The sequence below is a fragment of the Cetorhinus maximus genome, chromosome 9 (assembly GCF_964194155.1).
Source record: "Cetorhinus maximus chromosome 9, sCetMax3.hap1.1, whole genome shotgun sequence".
NCBI lineage: Eukaryota > Metazoa > Chordata > Chondrichthyes > Lamniformes > Cetorhinidae > Cetorhinus > Cetorhinus maximus.
This window is the reverse complement of record NC_135887.1, coordinates 20,854,488-20,874,991: the sequence shown is the minus strand read 5'-3', so window position 1 is coordinate 20,874,991 and position 20,504 is coordinate 20,854,488. Positions and strand designations below refer to the sequence as shown.

The following is a 20,504-nucleotide window of genomic DNA, read 5'->3' as shown; positions in this document are numbered from 1 at the left end:
TTAGCATGTGGGGCCTTGAATTGTTTACACAGGACTGGGGGAGAGACAGGAGTGGTACTTGGATTTTTAGCTGTTTTGAATCCTAACATATTGGGGAATTTGCATTTGCCAGATGTTTGTTCAATAAATATTTGTTTAGAAAAACATTTTGGACATGGCATTTCATCGTAATTCTACCCAACCCCAAAGGATTTTAATTGCAATCACTCAATTTTTTAAAAAATCATTCATGGGATGTGGGTGTCACTGGCTAGCCCAGCATTTATTGCCCATACCTAAAAAATTGTGCTAATGTAGAGTTGGCCCTCAGCGCCAAACAGTTGGACATTTGTAACTTACATCATTAGGGACAGTACCTTCTGGGGGTGACTAAGCCTGCCTGTGGGACTTAACATTGCTTTATCACAGTTAAGTTATAAACTGTAGAATGATTTGGAATCAACTATATGCAAAATCCATCTCAGTTTAGAGTTGAGGTCAATAATTTACTGAATGGGTTCTTTCTCCCCAATGTCATCATCAGCACAAGGGCTGCAACAAATTACAAGGCAACATTAATAAGCTTGCAAAATGGACATATATGTTGAAAATCTGATAAAATAATTAATCTCATACTAGACAAATTAAGAAAAATAAGACCACATACTACTTAGAAAATAAGAATCTAAGTGAGGTTGAGGAACAGGATCTGAGTACACAAATAAGTCACTAGTGACAGGTTAATGAGGCCATATCAGAGGCAAACTAAACAATAGTGTCATGAAAATATAATTTTCATAATTTTGTGATTTATTGTAAAAGTAGGTTAATAGTGGGGTTTGGATTAGCTTCTCTGTGTGGATGGGGTATTTTAACTGAATTAGAGACAGCTAGTCTGAAGCTTTTGAGTTATCTAAAGGGAAGCTAGGTTTGAAATGCTAAATATGTAAACATGGCTGAAGTTTTAGAATGAGAGGTGAGGAACATTTAGATTTTTAGATAAATTAGGTTAGCTTGAATGTCAAAGAGATAAGATGTTACACATAGCCATAAGAGGCTAAGCCAGTGTGTTTATTTTTCCCAAAGGTTACTGATAATATGGGTACTATGAAAGATTTATATTGAGAAAGGTAAAGTTGCAAAGACATATTGGAACAATGGAATTTGCATTGAAAAGGGAGAAACATGTATAAAGGAGTTGAGGTTATTTGCAAGGAGAAGGAATTCTAAGATCTAACACAAGTGTGAAAAGCCTCCAGCATCTGGGCATCAAGTTGCTGTCTACAGGTACCGAAGCTAAGAAAATTCACTTTGAATATCCATGGTATTGTGCGCTTTGCTTGGGTCTGTTTAATCCTATTTTGTTTTACTGTTGCCTTAATGGAGGTATAATTGAGAGCTAGATTAATTAGGAGATTTAGGAGTTATTATTAGTAGCATTTTGAAGACCTACGTATGTGCTTAAGATTTTTTCTTCTATTAATAAATGTTTCATTTAGTTTTGTACAAAAAACCTCAAGTCTTGGGGGGCTCATTAATACTGAATTCAAGGCATGCATCTCAAAATAAAGTACAAATTGCAGGACAGTTGTGGCAGCTGTTTCAAGTTTCCCTCTGGGATTTGAGTAGCTCGGCATTTACCATCCACTGTGCCATAACAAAAGGATTTATTTCTAGAGGGATAGAATTGAAAAGTAGAGAAGTTACATTGAACTCATTGAGCCTTGGTTCACTTGGAGTACTGTGTACAGTTCTGATCACCGTAGTATAAAAATAATGGAAGGGGTGCAAAAAAAAAATATTTGCAAGGATTATACCAGAACTGTTAAAGTATACCCAACAAGAAAAAAAGTGAACCACCTTGGTCTTTTTCTTCAAAAAGAGGATGGGGGGGGTGACCTAATAGAACTAGAACTTATTTATATTGTTCCTTTAACATAATTTATCATCCTTAAGCGCCTGACAGGCGCTTTAACAAAACAAACTTACAACAGTGAGCAACAATGAGATACTGGGCCAGATGGAGGTAGATTTTAAGCAGTGTCTTAAAAGAAAGGAGAGAAAGTAGCATCGTGGTAATGTTACTGGATCAATAATCCACAGGCCCGGACTAACACTCCAGAGACGCGAGTTCAAATCCCACCATGGCTGCTGGGGAATGTAAATTAAATTGATTAATTAAATCTTAAAAGTTAGTAATGATAGTGAAAATATATCTAGTTCATTAATATCCTTCAGGGGGGCGGAAATCTACTATCTTACCTGATCTGGCCCACATGTGACTCCAGACCACAGCAATGTGACTGACTATTAACTGCCCTCTGAAATGGTTTAGCAAGTTGCTCAGTTGTATCAAGCTACTACAGAAAAGCTGAAGAATAAAACAAGATTGACAATGTGACATCGACCCAAGCATTGGAAACGACAAAGGCTCACTCTGTCCAATTAACCCTGCAAAGTCCTCCTCACTTAATATCTGGAGATTTCTACCAAAATTGGGGGAGACACCCACTGAAGCATACCTTACAGTCAATATCTGGTACCCTTTCTTAATGTTGTGTCCCAAAGGCAAGACAAACCTACAGCAGCATACTGGCAGGAAGGGATTGTCCTGGAGTCCTCAACATTGACCCCAGACACATTTAAGTCCCATGGCATCAGGCTAAACGGTTAAGGAAATTTACAACTGTCTACCACCATTCTTCAGCTGATGAATCAGTACTCCTCCACGTTGAAGACCATTTGGAAAAAACAGAGGGTAGCAAGGGAGCAGAATGTACTCTTGGCCAGGACTTCAATGTCCATCACCAAGAGTAGCCAAATGCTGAAGAGCAGATCTATCACAGCGGGTCAGTGGCAGATGGTGAGAACGCCAAGAGGAAAAACCTACTTGACCTCATCCTCACCAATCTACCTATCACAGATGCATCTGTCCATGACAGCATTATTAGGAGTAACCATTGCACAGTCCTCATGAGGATGAAGTCCTTCCCCATTATATTGAGTGGCACTACCACAATGCTAAATGGGATAGGCTCAACTGATCTAGCTGTTCAAAACTGGGCATCCACGAGGCACTGTGGGTAAGCAGAACTGTATTCCACCACAATCTGTAACCTCATGGTCCAACATGTCCCTCACTGCGCCATCATCATCATCAAGCCAGGGCACCAACCCTGGTTCAATAAGGAGTATGGAAGAGCATGCCAGGGGCAGCACTAGGCATTCCTGAAGGTGAGGACTCAACCAAATGAAGCTGCAGCACAGGACAACACAACACAAGCATGCCAAACAGCAGAAGCAGCATGCTATAGATAGAAGTAAGCAATCCCATAACCAACACATCAGATCAAAGCTCTGTAGCCCAGTCTTCTCAAGGCCATTTATAGGGATGGCCACAAATGCTGGCCTTGCCACCACCACCCAAATCCAATGAAAGAATTTTAAAAATCCATAAGTGAGGTGATGGACAATTAAATAATTAACAGGAGGCAGTGGCTCCACAAACGTTTCCATCCTCAACTCCACTTTCCCACCCGCTCCCCATATCCCTTGGCCCCTCAGACCAAAAATCAGTCTATCTCAGCCATAAACATATTCAACAATAGAACATACACAACCCTCTGGGGTAAAGAATTCCAAAGTTTCATAATCCCGAGTGAAGAAACTTCTCTTCAGTCCTAAATGATCACCCCTTATCCTGATATTGTTCTACCATGTTCTAGATTCCCCTGGCAGGGAAAACTACTTCTCATTGTCTATCCTGTTAAGCCTTCAGAATCTTGTATGTTTCAATGAGATCATCTCTCATTCTTCTCAACTCCAAAGATAGACCCAATTTAATCAGCCTATCACAGGACAACCTTCTCAAACCCAGGGGCCAATCTTGTACATCTTTGCTGTACTGCCTCTAGTGCTAGTGTATCCTTCCTTAAATATGGAGAAAAAACAGTACTCTAGGTGTGGTCTCAAAGCCCTGGACATTGGTATCAAGACTTCTTTATTCTCGTACTCCAAATCCCTTGAAATAAAGGCCAAAATACCATCGTTTTTCTAATTTCTTGCTGTACCTGCATGCTTTGAGTTTCTTGTATGATTATATGTTGAACATATTTCACAGTTTTCAAAAAATATTTTTTCTATTCTTACTCACAGTGAAGAAACGTTACACTTCCCCATGTTACACTCCATTTGCCACTTGTGCCCACTCACTTAACCTGATATATCTCTCCACAGCCTCTTCGAATTTTCCCTCACAGCTCGAATTCCGACTAGCCTTACATGGTCAGTAAACTTTGATACATTACTCTCAGTCTCTTTGTCTAAGCCATTAATAAAGATTGTTAGTAGCTGAGGCCCCAGCACTGATCCTTGTGGCAGTCCACTAGTCACAGCCTGCCAACTTGAAAATGCCCTATCTATCCCTACTCTTTTCTTCCTGTCAGTTAACCTATCTGCTACCCATGCCCCAACTCCACGAGCCCTTATCTTTGGTATTAACCTTGTGTGTGGCACCTTATCAAATGCCTTTCAGAAATCTAACTAAACTACCTACCAATTCTCTATCTACCCTACTACTTATATCTTCACAAATTCTAATAAATTTGTGAAACAATTCCTCTTTTGTAAAACCACTTTGTCTGATCATTCCATGATTTTCACAAGTGCATTAAGACTTCCTTAATAGCTTCCAACATTTTCTCAATGACTGATGCCAAGTTATCTGGCCTGTAGTTTCCTGTTTTCTCTCTCCCTCTGTTCTTGAATAGTGACGTTGACTTCCAATCTACTGGGACCATTCTAGAACCTAGGAAATTTTGGAAAATCATAACCAGCGCATACAATATCTCTGCAACTTTTTTTTAGGAACCTAGGATGCAAGGCAGTCAGGTCCTAGGGATTTGACAGGCTTTAGTCCCTTAAGTTACTTCAGTGCTTTTTCTCTGATAATATTAATTACCTTAAGAGTCCTCACTTTTATTAGCCCCTAGATTACCCTCCATAACTGGTCTTGTCCTGTGAAGGCAGATATAAAATATTTGTTCAATTTCTCTGCCGTTTCCTCATTCGCCATAACAACTTCTCCTGTCTCTGCCTCTAAGGAGAGAATATTTACTTTAGCTCTCTTGCTTCTTAAAGCTCTTAAAATTTGTTTTTATACTCCTGGCTAGGTTACACCCATATTCTGTCTTCTTCCCTTCTTTATCAGCTTTTTTTGTGGCCCTTTGCTTGTTTCTAAAACAATTCCAAACCTCATACTTACTACTATTATTTGCAACATTATAAGCCTCTTCGTTAACCAAATACTATCCTTAACTTCCTTAGCAAGACCAAGCCTGTCAATCCTTTCCTGATGATATGTACACCCGCACATTTCTGGTGTCATCCTTGTAAATCTTCTCTGCGCCCTCTCCAGTGCCTCAAAATCCACTTTATAATATGGCAACCAGGACTGCATGCAGTACTCTTAAGTATCATCTAACCAACATTCGACACAAGTTTAGTGTAACATCCCTACTTTTCAATTCTCTCACTCTAGAAATAAAGCCTAGCATTTGGTTTGTTTCTTTTTAAATGGCCTTGCAAATCTTCAACACGACCTCTGCACTCTACCCCACCTAGACCCCGCACCTTCCAAGTAATAAGTGACCTCCCTATTGTTCCTACCAAAATGTACTACCTCACATTTATTGGTGTTGAACTTCATTTACTAACTATTTGCCCATTCTGCAATTGCAATTACAAATCTTGTAATTTGTTGCAGTCCTCCTCAGTATAGACTAACCTTCCATAATTTTGTCATCCACGAATTTAGAAATCCCAAATAAGGATACAGATATTACAGATAGAGATCATCTCTTCATTACTTATTTACAGAAGTTTGCAAGCAACCATAAATTAGGTCCAAGTGGAGTTTAATCATATTTAAAATCTAAAGAAAAAGACACTGGAGGAAGCGAGAAAAGCGAATGAGGAAAGAGACTTCTGAACCACCATTTTCTCTATAGTGGCAGATAATAATTCACAGATTAAGCTCCAAAGTTCCTCCAACCCACTTCAAAAGCAAATCAATGGAAAGCACCAGTATATCAATCGAATACAGTATCATTCAGCTTGATCATCTGTGTATCACTGATGCCTAGTCACAGCAACATTGCAGCTACAATGACATAATTGTATGTCTCTGCAATAGATACATTGTATGTTTCGCCATTTCCACATAACCCTCAAGCTGCGTTAATGACAAACTCAATGGTTCATGAAATTCTCAAATACACTATCAACTAGTTTTGGTAGGGGTTAAGGGCAAGATAAAATAATTAGCTTCAGTAATTCTTTTGGCATCCTTCAGATGGGATAATCTATTATATAGCTCACTCTTAAATACAGTAATTTTATGCAGGTTTAAAGATTACATGTCCCAAAATATATTTTCTAAACAACTGAAGCATCATTCATGCTTTCACAAGGAATGGCTTACATTGAAGTTTTTTCGACGATTCAGCTTCATGACTCAGTGTCTCAGCACCCCAATAACATTGCTGCATCCCACTATCCTCACCCAGTTATCCACCACATTTTCCCTTCCCTGTTCTATTTGTCTTTCCTCAAACCTCTAAAGCATACACGCAGTATTTTGCTCTTCAGTTTCTGTCAATGCAATGCTTAAGTTAGTTCCTAGATAGCATACATAGCAATAAATGCTGGTCTAGCCAGCGACGCCCACAACCCGTAAGTGAATTAAAAAAAACATACCTCCTTCCCATGTTTTACTTTCTACTGAAGCAATTTTGTTCATTTTGTTGAAAGACTAGAAGATGGAAAAAGTCCAGGGTGATTCAGCCTACATACTGAACAAAACATTGCACTGGTGTGCAAGTACACTGCTCAGCATACGATTTATTTTATCTTCAATGTTAAATATTGGTTTTTTTTAAGTCTCAACACTAAAGCCTGCTAAGGTACACCTGCAGGAACCACACTGCAGTATTTTGACTGAATTATCATTACTGCATGAGCCTAGAGAGAATGTCAGCTATTGAACTGTGTGCATGCATGTCCCTGGGAAACAAGAGGGGTCAGGTAATTTTGTTCTCGCTCAACATGAATTTCCCAACTTGGATTTAATTAATAGCGATGAGGAATAGGCTAAACAAGCAGCGCTATGCCCAATTATTATGTCCCTAATTCTGTCCTGACAGCTGGCTCAGAAGATCAGAAGAATCAAATTTCGTATTTTCTTGATCTGTATGGTTCAGTCATTTGTTTAGAAACTCTGAGCAATCAAGGGTACCTTCAAAGACCTTTCTTACTATTGAAAGTAAAGTGCCCTAAAAATACTATGAATACATTACAAACATCCATCAATCTATACACCAAGACAGACTTGCCTGTCTGTGATGACATAAAAATAGCACTAGACACCTATTAATAACTATTTTCCAAATATTTCAGGCAAACACTTACTCTGAGACAGAAGAAAGTGCATGTTCTTGGTTGTTCACTGAAGTATACTCCTCTCTGTATTTATCTAATGGCAGCTGTGGTGGAACAAATTCAGATTCCTTGCGAGTGGGCAGTCGATAACATTTCCACATGACATCAGGCCCATCATCTTCAAACTGCACCACACTGCTACTGTAGGTTGTAGGCTCCATCACTTCTGGAAAACCCAATGAAAAAGCTTGGGTGGGAAGAGTCTCCATCCTGTCCTCGACAGCTTTGGCTGGAAGTAGTGGATCTGGTGCAGGCATCTGGCAAAACGGTTGACTTTGAGGCGTCAATGGGTTTTTAAATGCATCCCCCACATCCTCACCCCTCTCACATGGATGAGGGCTGAGAGGTGGTGGCGGCGGCGAGTTTGGTATTTCTGGGATGTGTAACTGTGAGGGCTTCGTGGAGCTAACAAGGTCATTAGGCCTTGTGTTTGGATACCTCCCTCTACTGTCCTGTGGTCTGATTCCAAGCCTGTGATTAGTTGAGCCTGGTTCCATTGCAACATCATCGCATACTGAATTACGGTGATGAAAAGGAGTTAGTGGTCGCTTCTGTTGTTTTTCCCCTTTCTCTTGCTTGTCGTTTGTTTTGTGCTTGAGTGCTGTTGACTGTTGTGGACCAGGAGGCTGAGACTGTCCCTGCACACCAGTGCCTCTTTTATTCTTATGCCTGCAAAAATATTTGCAAGATTATAACAATAAAGATCAGGTTAAGGATTTTGTTTTTACAAAAAAAGCATTTTAAAATATAACATTATGTGCACAAGTTCATATCAAGATGATTGAAGGTAACACAAATGAGGGAAGGTGTTACTAGTCTAGAGAATGAAGTCTTTCTCCTCGTCATCAAAAGCTCTCAGATCAAATGGTACTACACAGATCAGAAAGGTAGGACTGTTTACTGTTGACTTGATGAGATATCCAAATTAAGAATAATAAGATGACCACTAAGTTTTCCTCAATGTTCCTACCTCAGCCCATTTGTTGCTGAAAATGTCATCCATGTCTTTTTCACCTCCAACTCAGCTATTCCACCTTTCCATGCCCAACTTCAACTGCCTATAAACATACTCATGCAAAACTCTGCTAACCACATGCTATTCCATACCAAATCCCATTCATGTCCTCATAGACCTACATTAGCATCTTGACCCCTACAGTTCCTATTTAAAAATGGTAATCTTCAGATTCAAATCCCTTCATAGTTTTGCCCCTCCTAATCTCCAGCTCTACAAACCACCTTATTCATTTTTCTATTCCCAAGCTGAAAGGTTTTTGGGTAACAAATAATTGTGGCAAAATATTGCTCAAATTTACAAAAAACCTACAAATTTATTACAGCACAGTTCAAGCAGCAACATAAACAAACAATCTAAGATGCCGAGGAATTACAAAGTTTAGAAACATTAAATAGCAACAAACATCACTGATTTCTGGACACAATTAAGCGTGCTCCTCAAAGTACAGAAGTGATAATAGTATTCTCTTTGGAACAGGAATGGATGACTGAAAATTAGGGTGGAGAAAAAAAACTGTCACAGGACTTAATTTATATTTGCCAATTTTTGATTCTCACCATTGTCCAATTTCAAGAAACATTCCCAATACCCTACTGAACTGAAAGGACAATCATAACAGACTTGTTAGAAAAATTAAAGCCTATGGGATTAGTGGCAGCTCGAATATGAAATTAGCTAAGGGAGAAAAAGGAGGAAGTAGTGGGGAAACAGTTGTTTTTCAATGCAGTAGTATTCCCCAGTGTTTGGTATTAGGGTCACTGCTCCTTTTGATATACATTAATGACTTGGGCTTGGGAATACAAGTCATAATTTCAAAGTTTGAAGATGACACGAAACTCAGAAGTGCAGTACATAATGAAGGAGGATAGTAACAGACTTCAGGAGGACACAGACTGGTAAAATGTGAAGACATATAGTAGATAACATTTAAAACAGAGAAGTGTGAAGTGATTCATTTTATAGGAAGTATGAGGGGAGGCGGCATGAACTGAATGGTATAATTTTAAAGGGGTGAAGAACAGACCTGAGGGCACAACCACACAAACATTTGAAGGCGGCAGGACACGTTGAGAAAGCTATTAAAAAAGCATATGGGATCCTTGGCTATATTAATAGAGGCAGAGTGTACAAAGGCAAGGAAGTTATGCTAAACCTGAATAAAACACTGGTTAGACCTCAGCTGTTAAGTTCAATTCTGGGCACCACACCTTATAGAGGTGGTAAGATCTTCAAGAGTGAAGAGGAGATTTACGAGAATGGTACCACAGATGAAGGCCTTCCCTTCAATTATGAGGCCACCATAGATGCTGGGATTGTTCTCTTTAGAACAGAGAAAGTCAAAAGGAGGAGATATGATAGAGATGTTCAAAGTCATAAACAGTTTCAATAGAGTAAATAAGGCAAAACTGGTTCCAGTGGCAGAAGAGTTGGTAACTGAAGGACACAGGTTTAACATAACTGGCTAAAGAACCAGGAAACTACTACTTTATACATGAGCTGCTATGACTTGGAATGCATTGCATGAAAGGGTGGCGGATGCAAATTTAATAACATTCAAAAGATGATTTGATAAATACTTGAAAGGAAAAAAAAAGTACAGGGCTATGGGAAAAGAGCAGGTGAATGGGATTAATTAAGTAGATCTACCAAAGAGCCAGCACAATAGGCCAAAAGGCTTCCTTCTCTGTTTTCATCTATAATTCTATGATAAAGATGTTAATGCTTGAACTTGTTACATGTATTCTTAAAAGTTATGTGTAAGAATATAAATACATGCTTATCACAATCAATTTCAGCTCCTGATACCCGACCTTGACCTTACCCACATGCCAAAAATGAATTGTATTGCCTTCTAATTAACTTTCCCTTTGCTAGTGATTTCGTTCCATTACCCTCCATCAAAACAAAAACAGCAAGATGGAGGAAAAGACAGAGAAGCATAAAAAAATTTGAAGACTAAAGGAACTTTCATGGAAAAATAACCAACCACCACACCATTACTCCCTCAATGTGAGGCTTTGCCCCCTCACAATCCAAGGCCTACTAGCCCATACATGTTAAGCAGTTCCTATATCCTCCAATGTAGTACCTCCAGGCTGGCATCTGGCTGTATGTTTTTGCTTTCTCAAGAGGGGAAGGGGGCCAAATAAGTAAAATCGGAAAAGCAACAAGTGACAGGCGCAGAGAAACTGAAAAGTATACAGAGGGACATGGGGGAAAAAAAAGGCATGAAGGAGAAAAAGCACACAAAACAGAAAAAATAATGGGACAATTTAGTCCACGAGCAACTGCACAGATCATCAAAAAACATTCAGTTGCATTTAAAATGCTCAAACGAATGGATATCTCTAGCAGTAGTGAGGATTGCTGTTCATAAAATACTTTTGATCATTTTTCTGTCCAAAGTTCAACTACCAAGACAGTTTTCAATCCCACCTGCCTTCAATCCCACTTGCCAACTTCAATCAAAATAACTAAAAACATAAAAGTGGTGAACAAAAGTTTATAAATAGGATAAGGTTGAGTGTCTAAAATAAAAACAGAAAATGCTGAAAAACTCCACTGTCAGACCTGCTGAGTTTTTCCAGCATTTTCTGTTTTTATTTCAGATTTCCAGCATCCGCAGTATTTTGCTTTTAACATAAGGTTGAGAATCTGTTGGCTTGATCCTAACCCTGCTGAGCTAAAAAGCAGTGCTGGCCAGTCGCTGGGAAAAGCTCAAACATACTGGATAAACGTGCAACTCAATTTTGTAGCAACCTTAGTCTACAGTGGCACCTGCTGTCGTCTTTTTAATTCCCATTTTAATAATTAGTTTAGTCAACAAGCAGCACCACTGGGATTAACTGTTCATTAAAAAACAGAAAATACTCAAAAACGCAGTTAGCCAACATCTAGAAGAGAGAGACTTGGATCATGAGAATTTAGAGATCTTGGCTTTTTTATTTCTTGCTTTACTTCTTGAACATTTTTTTAAAAGAGATACAAAAAGAGAGAAGGAAATCAAATTTGACACATCAGGAAATATCAGTAACCTTGAAGCATAATGTTCTTGTCCTGATTTCAAAAAATGCAAATATTTGAGAAAAAATCCTCTACCTTGAACAGTTGCAATTCACTCTATGTGTAGCTTCAACAAAATCCCATGATGTCTCTTTGCCAGTTGAATCATCTTCACAACCACTCACAGTAGAATATTTTCGTCTGGAAATGATATTTCAATTTTGATATTAATCAATGTGAACGCCAAGATTTTGCCCAAAACCATCTTAAAATAAGCAAGACTACAATATGCCTATAAACCAGAAAATGCTAGAAAAACTGAGGTCTGGCAGCATCTGTGGAGAGAGAAACAGAGTTAACATTTCGAATCTGTATGACTCTTCTTCAGAGCACTGGTTACAGCCTGCCAACATGAAAATGTGGTGTTTAACCTGCTCTCTGCTTCCTGTCTGTTAACCAATCCATCAACCATGCTAATAAGTTACCCCCAACTCCATGAAACCTCATCTTGCATGCACAGCAACCCTCCAGTCCGGAAATCCAGAAACACCAGTTATCTGGGATGTTTTTTCGCTGAGGGGTTGCATAGGTAGCTTTTTGGGGTGGGAAGCATCCTCCAAGGCAGCAATGGTGATTATGGAAGATACCACTCAGTCCAAAGGCTTTGGCAGGGCATCCACAGACCCACTGGATTGATGCCATCAAACAAGGGGTGGAGGGTGAGCCCAAAGTGCTCTGTAACTTGAGAACACTTCTAGCAGTGAGTGCCAAGCAGGCCTGGGATGTTTGTATGCCAACCTGGCACAGGCAGAGGCCAGCAAGTGTAATTCAGTGACTTGACTTAATGCAAGATAAACTGGGAGGTCATGCAGCTGAGCTGGGAAGGTGAGTGGTGATGCCAAACCTTGTGTTTCTGCTCCGCTCTGCCTGATATTCAAGTTCCTTATCCCAGCCTGGTGACTGCTTCCCAGACACTGGCAAATAGACCAAAAGTGGGAGGTGTGTGTTTGTGTGGGGAGAGGGGCTTTCTTCACAAAGGAAGATACAAAAACCACCCAGGAATATGAGAGAATCAAGGGGCTGGTGAGAATGAGAAAAATGAAATAAATTAGTGTTAGTTATAAAGTAATACTGGAAAAATTAATGGGACTGAAAGTTGATAAATCCGCTGGACCTGATGATCTACATCCGAGTGTTGAAAGCGGTGGCTGTAGAAATAGTAGATGCATGGTGGTCATCTTCCAAAATTTTATAGATCCTGGAACGGTTCCTGCAGACTGGAAGATAGCTAATGTAAACCCACTATTTAAGAAATCAGGGAGAGAAAACACAGGAACTACAGACCTGTTAAGCCGGACATCAGTCATAGGGAAATGCCTGAAAAAGAGACAAGTCGAAGCTTTTCGTCTTGCATTCATTAGGACATTCACAATACCACCAAATGTAAAGGGAACAACAATTTATACTTCATGAGAAGAGTACTGACTGGTTGGCAAGTGGACTCTGCTGGTAGAGGCATTGCCATGGAGAATGCACCAGTTTTAGGAATTTAGGGCCGTGGTAAGGAGAAATTTTTTCACTCAGAGGGTAGTGTGGGGGCTCAGTCATTGAGTATATTCAAGACAGATCAATAAATCGAGATATTAAAAGGTCTTAAAGGGATATGGGAATAGTGCAGGAAAAATGGCATTAAGGTAGATGATCAGCCATGATCTAGATGAATGGCGGTGCCGGCTCAAGGGACTGAATGGCCTACTCCAATTTCCTATGTTCCTATTCCCATGTGCATGTGCGGAAAGAGGGGCTGATTAAAGTGTGCATGTGGGGTTGGTGGTGGTGTAGGGGAGAGAGAGAAAGACAGGGGTTATTCCTAATCTCCATCCAGGCTGATTCTATTTCCTGATCTTCTGAGCCGAGATCCTTTCACTGCTGTCCTTATGTCATCCTTTACTTTCAGGACTACTCCTCTTCCTTATCCATTCTGTCTTTCCAAAATATTGAATATTTATTTCCCAACCTTGATCACCTTGTAACCATATCTCTAACTGTGTTTAGAACTAAACCATTTTTCTCTATTTGTGCTGCTAGTTAATCTATCTTACAAATGCTTCATGCATTCAGATAAAGAGCCTATAATTTTAGTTTTTTTACTACTATACTTTGCATGGACCTTATTCCCTGATGCACCATTGCCATTAAACTCTCTGCCCCTTCCTGTCTCACTCTGCTTCTCTTTCTCCAAATCGCTATATTGCTCTATGGCCTCGACTTTTCTCTGTAGATTTACAAATCACCCTTCACTTGACCCCTCCTGAACCTTTTAGTTTAAAGCCCTATCCACCACCATATTTTTTTCCTCGCCAGGATGCTGATCCCAGTTTGACATGTGGAGCTCATCCCAAAAAAACAACCCCCTCTTTTCCAGTACTAGCGCTGTTGCCCCATGAATCAAAATCCCTTCTTCCCACATCACTCTTTGGGCCACGCGTTTAAACCTAGAATCTGCTTGACCCTATGCCAACTGGAATGTAGCTCATATAATTTATGTCTGAAACTCAGCATTTTAATTCGGACCCTAACTCCTCAAACTCTCTTAGCAGATCATTCCTAGCTGTGTTGTTGGTTCCTATGTGGACCATGACAACTGAATCCTCCCCTTCCCACTCCAAGTTCATCTCCAGCTAAGTGATGCCAGACATTAGGCAAGCAACACAACCTTCGGAACTCCCATTCACGGCTGCAGAGAGCATTAGCTATCCTCATTACTATATCAATACCACGTTCCTCTTCACTGCCAGCTCCCCCCACCCCTTCCAACTTGGCTGGCTTCCTGCACTATGGAGCTATGGTCAGTTTGTCCATCCACACTACAGTCCTTGTTCTCATCCACACAGGTAGCAAGTACCTCATAACTTGTTAGCTAAAGTCAAGGGCCGAGGCTCATTCATCACTACATCCTGGATCTGCTTACCTGCCTGACTCGCAGTCACACACTGCTATCCCTGACCAACTCTAAACTTGCACTTAACTGAAGGGATGTGTCTGCCTCCTGAAACAAAGTATCCAGTTTACTCTGCAGCTCAGACTTCAGCTCAACAACGCTGAGCCAAAGATGCACAAGGACCATCAGATCCATGTATTTTCTGGCGCTCACTTGGTTAAAATTCACAATGATTTCAAATCAGGGTGCCTTGCCTGACTTCTCAACTAGCCATTTTATAGAAAATCAGCGATAGGAGGAATGGATAAAAGATAAATGCAATTTTTAAAAATATACACAGTGATGCTATCAAATGAAGACAGAAAAAAAAATCAGTCATATTCTGATTGCCTCAATCTCAATGTAAATACAAAAACATTGGAAATTGACAAATATTCAGAAAACATAATGCAGACAGAACATTAACACAACATGGATAAGTGCTGGCACTGGAATTTCAGTAAAGCATAAATGGGGAGCATACGAGGTTACTATACAATATTCACTTGAACTGTGATGAACACCCAGCAGTTTGTCTGAAGTGTACTTTAAACTACCACATTAGAGTGAAGCAGTGGTTGTTATAAGTCTGCTACTGGCAATGTTACTTGTGGCAGCAATTTGAGGTGATATTAAAGCACACAAGAGTATTGATAACATTAAAAGGATACTGGCACAAGTACTTTTGTTTCTCTACAGTAATCACGTGGTGAATGTCTTTGTTTTTGGTTTTTTTTTTGGGGGGGGGGGGGTGCGCGCGCACGCGCGTGATATTTTCACTGGACTAGTAATTCGGAGACCTAGGGTGGTGCTCTGGGGACCTGGGTTCAAATCCACAGTAGAGGGTAGAATTTAAATTCAATAAAAATCTGGAATTAACAGTCTAATGATGACCATTGATGATTGTCATTAAAACCCATCTGGTTCACACATGCCCTTTAGGGAAGGAAATCTAGCCTACAAGTGACTCCAGATCCACAGCAACAGGTCGGCTCTTAAACGCCGAACAAGCTACTCAGCTGCATCAAACCACTACAGAAAATTGGATACAGAATGAAACCGGCCAGACCACCCAGCGTTGACCTAGGCACCAGAAACAACAATAGCAAACCCAAGCCCCATCAACCCTACAAAGTCCTCCTTACTAACATCTGTGGTTTGTACCAAAATTGGGAGAGCTGTTCCACAGAATAGTCAAGCATCAGCCTGACAGTCAGTGTCACAGAATCATACCTTCTCGTGTCCCAGACATCACCCCACCGGCAGGTGATGAGGACATCAACATGAGGGAAAAACATGCTTGGCCTCATCCACACCAACCTGCGTGCCACAGATGCATCTGTCCTTGACAGTATCAGTGGTAGTGACCACTGCACAGTGCTTGTGGAGGCGAAGTCGCATCTCCACATGGACAATACCCTCCATTGTGTGGTGTGGCACTATCACTATGCTGAATGGGATAGATTCCAAACAGATCTAGCAACTCAAGATTGGGCAACCATGAGGCACAGTGGGCCCTCAGCAGTTGCAGATTTGTACACAACCACAACCTGTAACTTAATGGCTTGGCATATCCCCCACTCTACTATCACCACAAAGCCAGGGGATCAACCCTGGTTCAATGAAGAGTGCAGGGGGGCATGCCACAAGCAGCACCAGGCATACCTAAAAATGAGGTGTCAGCCTGGTGAAGCTACAACACAGGACTACTTGCGTGCCAAACAGCCCAAGCAGCAAGTGATAAGACACAGCTAAGCAATTCCATGCCCAACAGATCAGATCTAAGCTCTGCAGTTGTGCCACCTCCAGTTGTGATTGGTGGGTGGGCAATTAAACAACTCACTGGAGGACAGCCCACAAATATCCCATCCTCCATGATGGGGAGCCCAGCACATCAGTGCAAAAGATAAGGCTGAAGCATTTGCAACAACCTTTAGCCAAAAGTGTCGAGTGGATGATTGCAGAAAATAAAAGCTCATGGCATAGGGGGTAACACAGTGGCTTGGATAGAAGATTGGCTGGCGAACAAGAAGCAGTAGATATAAGTGGGAATTTTTCAGGTTGACAAGATGTAACAAGTAGTGTGCCACAGGGGACCTCAGCTGTTCACCATTTATATAAAATGACTTGGATGAAGGGATTGAAGGAATGGTTGTCAAATTTACTGATGACACAAAGATAGGTAGGAAAGTAAGTTGTGAAGAGGACATAAGTAGACTACAAAAAGATATAGATAGGTTAAGTGAGCGGGCAAAGATCTGGCAAATGGAGTATAATGTGGGCAAATGTGAAATTGTCCATTTTGGCAGGAAGAATAAAAGAGAAGCATAAATGATGAGAGATTGCAGAGCTCAGAGGTACACAGGGATCTGCGTGTCCTAGTGTATAAATCACAAAAAGGCTAGTTCGCAAGTATAGCAAATAATTTGGACAGCTAATAGAATGTTATAATTTATTGTGGGGGGAATGAAATGCAAAAATAGGGAGGTTATGCTTCATTTGTACAGGGCACTCGTGAGACCACATTTGGAGTACAGTGTTGGTCACCTTATTTAAGGAAGGATGTAAATGCATTGGAAGCAGTTCAGAGAAGGTTTACCAGACTATTACCTGAAAATGGGTAGGTTGCCTTATGAGGAAAAGTTGGACTGACTAGGCTTGTATTTGTTGGAGTTTAGAGTAAGGGGCGACCTGATGGAAACAAGACTGACATGGAGGGGTCTTGACAGGGTGGATGCGGAGAGGAAGTTCTCTCTTGTGGGAGAATCTAGAACAAGGTTAATGTTTAAAAATAAGGTGTCACCCATTTAAAACAGAGATGAGGTGAATTTTTTCACTCAAGAGATTTGAGTGTCTTTGGAACTCTTCCTGAAAAGGTGGTGGAAGCAGAGTCTTTAAATGTTTTTAAGGCAGATGTGGATAGATTCTTGGTAAGCAAGGGAGTGATAGGTTACCAGGGGTAGGTGGGAAGTAGATTTCAGGTTATCAAATCAGCCATGATCTTATTAAAAGGCAGAGCAGGCTCAAGGGGCTGAATGGCCTACTCCTGCTCCTTGTTCATATGTACGCATGATCCATCTCAGCCTCCTCTGCAGTTCCCCAGCATCAGATACCAGTCTTCAGCCAATTCGATTCGCTCCACGTGATATCAAGAAACGGCTGAAGGCACTGGATGCTGCAAAGGCTATGGGCCCTGGCAATATTCTGGCAATAGCACTGAAGACATGCTCCAGAACTTGCCATGCCCATAGCCAAGCTGTTCCAGTACAGCTACAACACTGGCATCTACCCAGCAATGTGGAAAATTGCCCCGGTATGTCCTGTACACAAAAAGCAGCACATATCCAACCTGGCCAATTACCAGCCTATCAGTCTACTCTGGATCCTCAGTAAAGTGATGGAAGGGGATCATCAACAGTGCTAAGCAAGTGCCACTTGGTAGCAATAACCCGATGGCGGACACTCTGTTTGGGTTCCACCAGGGTCACTCAGCTCCTGACCTCATTCCAGCCTTGATTCAAACATGGACAAAAGAGTGTTGAACTCCAGAGGTGAGGTGAGAGTCACTGCCCTTCACACCAAAGCAGCATTTGACTAAGTGTGGCATCAAGGAACCCCAACAAAACCGGAGTCAATGGAAATCAAGGGGAGAACTCAACTGGTTGGTGTCATACCTAGCAGAGAGGATGATGGTTGTGGTTGTTGGAGGTAATGTTGGTAGTAATTAAACAACTCACTGCAGGAGGCGGCTCCACAAATATCCCCAACCTCAATGATGGGGGAGCCTAGCACATCAGTGCAAAAGGTAAGGCTGAAGCATTTGCAACTATCTTTAGCCAGAAGTGGACAATCCATCTTGGCCCCCTCTGGAGGTCCCCAGCATCACAGGTACCACTTTTCAGCCAATTTAATTCACCCCACGTGATCTCAGCTCTGGGACAACGTTGCAGGGGTTCCTCAAGGTAGTACCCTAGGCTCAACCATCTTCATCAATGACATTCCATCCATCATAAGGTCTGAAGTGGGGGCATTTACTGATGATTTCACAATGTTCAGCACTATTCGCAACTCCTCAGGTACTGAAACAGTTCATCTCCGAATGCAGCATGATCTGAACAATAGGCTGATGTGTGGTGCAAATGTTACTTGCCACTTAAGTGCCAGGCAATGAGCATCTCCAACAAGAGAAAACCTAACCATCACCCCTTGACATTTAAATGGCATTACCATTGATGAATCCCCCACTAACATCATCCTGGGGGTTACCACTGTCCAGAAACTGAACTGGACTAGCCATATAAATACTGTGGCTACAAGAGCAGGTCAGAGGCTGGGAATTCTGCGACGAGTAACCTACCTCCTGACCCCGTCTTGTCCAGCCTGTCCACCATCTACAAGGCACAAGTCATGAGTATGATGGAATGCTACCCACTTGCTTGGATGAGTGCAGCTCCAACAACACTCAAGAAGCTTGACAACATTCAGGACAAAGCAGCCCACTGATTGGCACCCAATTCACAAACATTCACTCCCTCCACCACCGATGCACAGTAGTAGCAGTGTGTACCATCTACAAGATGCACTTCAGGAATTCACCAAGGATCCTTAGACAGCACCTTCTAAGCCACGACCACTACCATCTAGAAAGACAAGAGCAGCAGATCGATGGGAACACCACCACCTGGAAGTTTCCCTCCAAGTCACTCACCATCCTGACTTGTAAATACAACGCTGTTCCTTCAATGTCACTGTCAAAATCCTGGAGCTCCCTGCCTAACAGCAATGAAGATGTACCTACACCACACGGACTGCAGCGATTCAAGAGGGCAGCTCACCACCATCTTCTCAAGGGCAATTAGGGATGGGAAATAAATGCTGGCCTAGCCAGTGACACACTCATCCCATGAATTAATTAAATATTCCCTTCGCACAGACTAAGAACAACTTCCACAATGCACATAAAAATTGTTACAATTAAAGTTTATGTTTTGGGACTGTGCCTTTCATTTAAGGTAAAATGAAGAGGGCCACATGGCCTGTTCTGAAGTCAGCCTGACAGCAAGCCTGGGTGAATTGATTGTTTGAGATTAAAGGGGGTCAGATTGTTTTGCTGGGAAGATGATGCAAGGTATGTACACTTGGAGAAATTGGCAGCAGCCTGTGTGCTATCAGTGGATAGACTGAGGGTCTTTACGTTTTGGATTGTAAATAGTTATGCTTTAAACTGTTCATTTAGCTTCAAGATAAAAGAGAATTGGGGTTACAATGTTGCTAATCAGCATTTTTAACCTTGCTACAAGACCCATGTGATTCACCTGCCATGGTGGTGGGTCTCGAGAGGGGAAAGTTTTCTAAAACATCCCTGAAAAACTCTCAAACACAGGCAGTGGTGTCAGGATTCAGGAGGAGAGCAGCTATAAGCAACAAGACCCTGTGTGGTGAGCCACACTGGAATGCATGTGGGAGCTCGCACTCTGATTGAAAAGATGAAATTCATGAAGGGTTAAAACAAGGCTGGAAGATTCACATTAAAGGAAGAATCCTGCAGGGGGAAAACCTCATGGTGAAAGACAGCTCTGAGATTAAAAGTTCCAAAGCCGAGAAAGGGAAAAAAACAGAAGTAAACTCTCGAGTGCTAAAAATTACCCTGAACAAGTATATTTCCAGCTGTGCGAAAAGAAAAAGGGAATGTTCCATTTTGTGGTTTAAAGTAAGGTGCCCTCAAAAGGTAGTGTTTAGTCAATAGTGCTTTTAGTCTTTTGTTAGAGTAAAGGACTTAAAAGGTAAAATCTTGTCATCTTTTCAACTGTTCAAATTTCTTTTAGGGTTATCAGTCTCCACAGCGATCATAACAGAAATACGGAACTATATACTTAACATTACTATGATCTAACTATTAAACAAAGAATTTAGCACAAGTTTTTAAAAGTTTTCAAATTGTAATTTTGAAAATAAATTATCTTCAAAACGACCTACAAAATGAAACCAAATTAATGCCACCTTAGACAAGAAAAGCATTCCATCATA

General features: G+C 41.1%; 1 protein-coding gene across 2 annotated transcripts in view; it reads right to left on the bottom strand.

Moving 5' to 3' along the window:
• The window catches only part of med13a (mediator complex subunit 13a), a 191,958-nt gene that overhangs the window by 94,219 nt on the left and 77,235 nt on the right, over nt 1–20,504 (bottom strand). For both annotated transcript variants that reach the window (XM_078548226.1, XM_078548227.1), the window contains exons 9-10: nt 11,594–11,698; nt 7,447–8,145 (exon numbers count right to left, since the gene is read on the bottom strand). In XM_078548226.1, the coding sequence (XP_078404352.1) occupies nt 7,447–8,145; nt 11,594–11,698 (804 nt within the window). The remainder of the gene's footprint in view (nt 1–7,446; nt 8,146–11,593; nt 11,699–20,504) is intronic.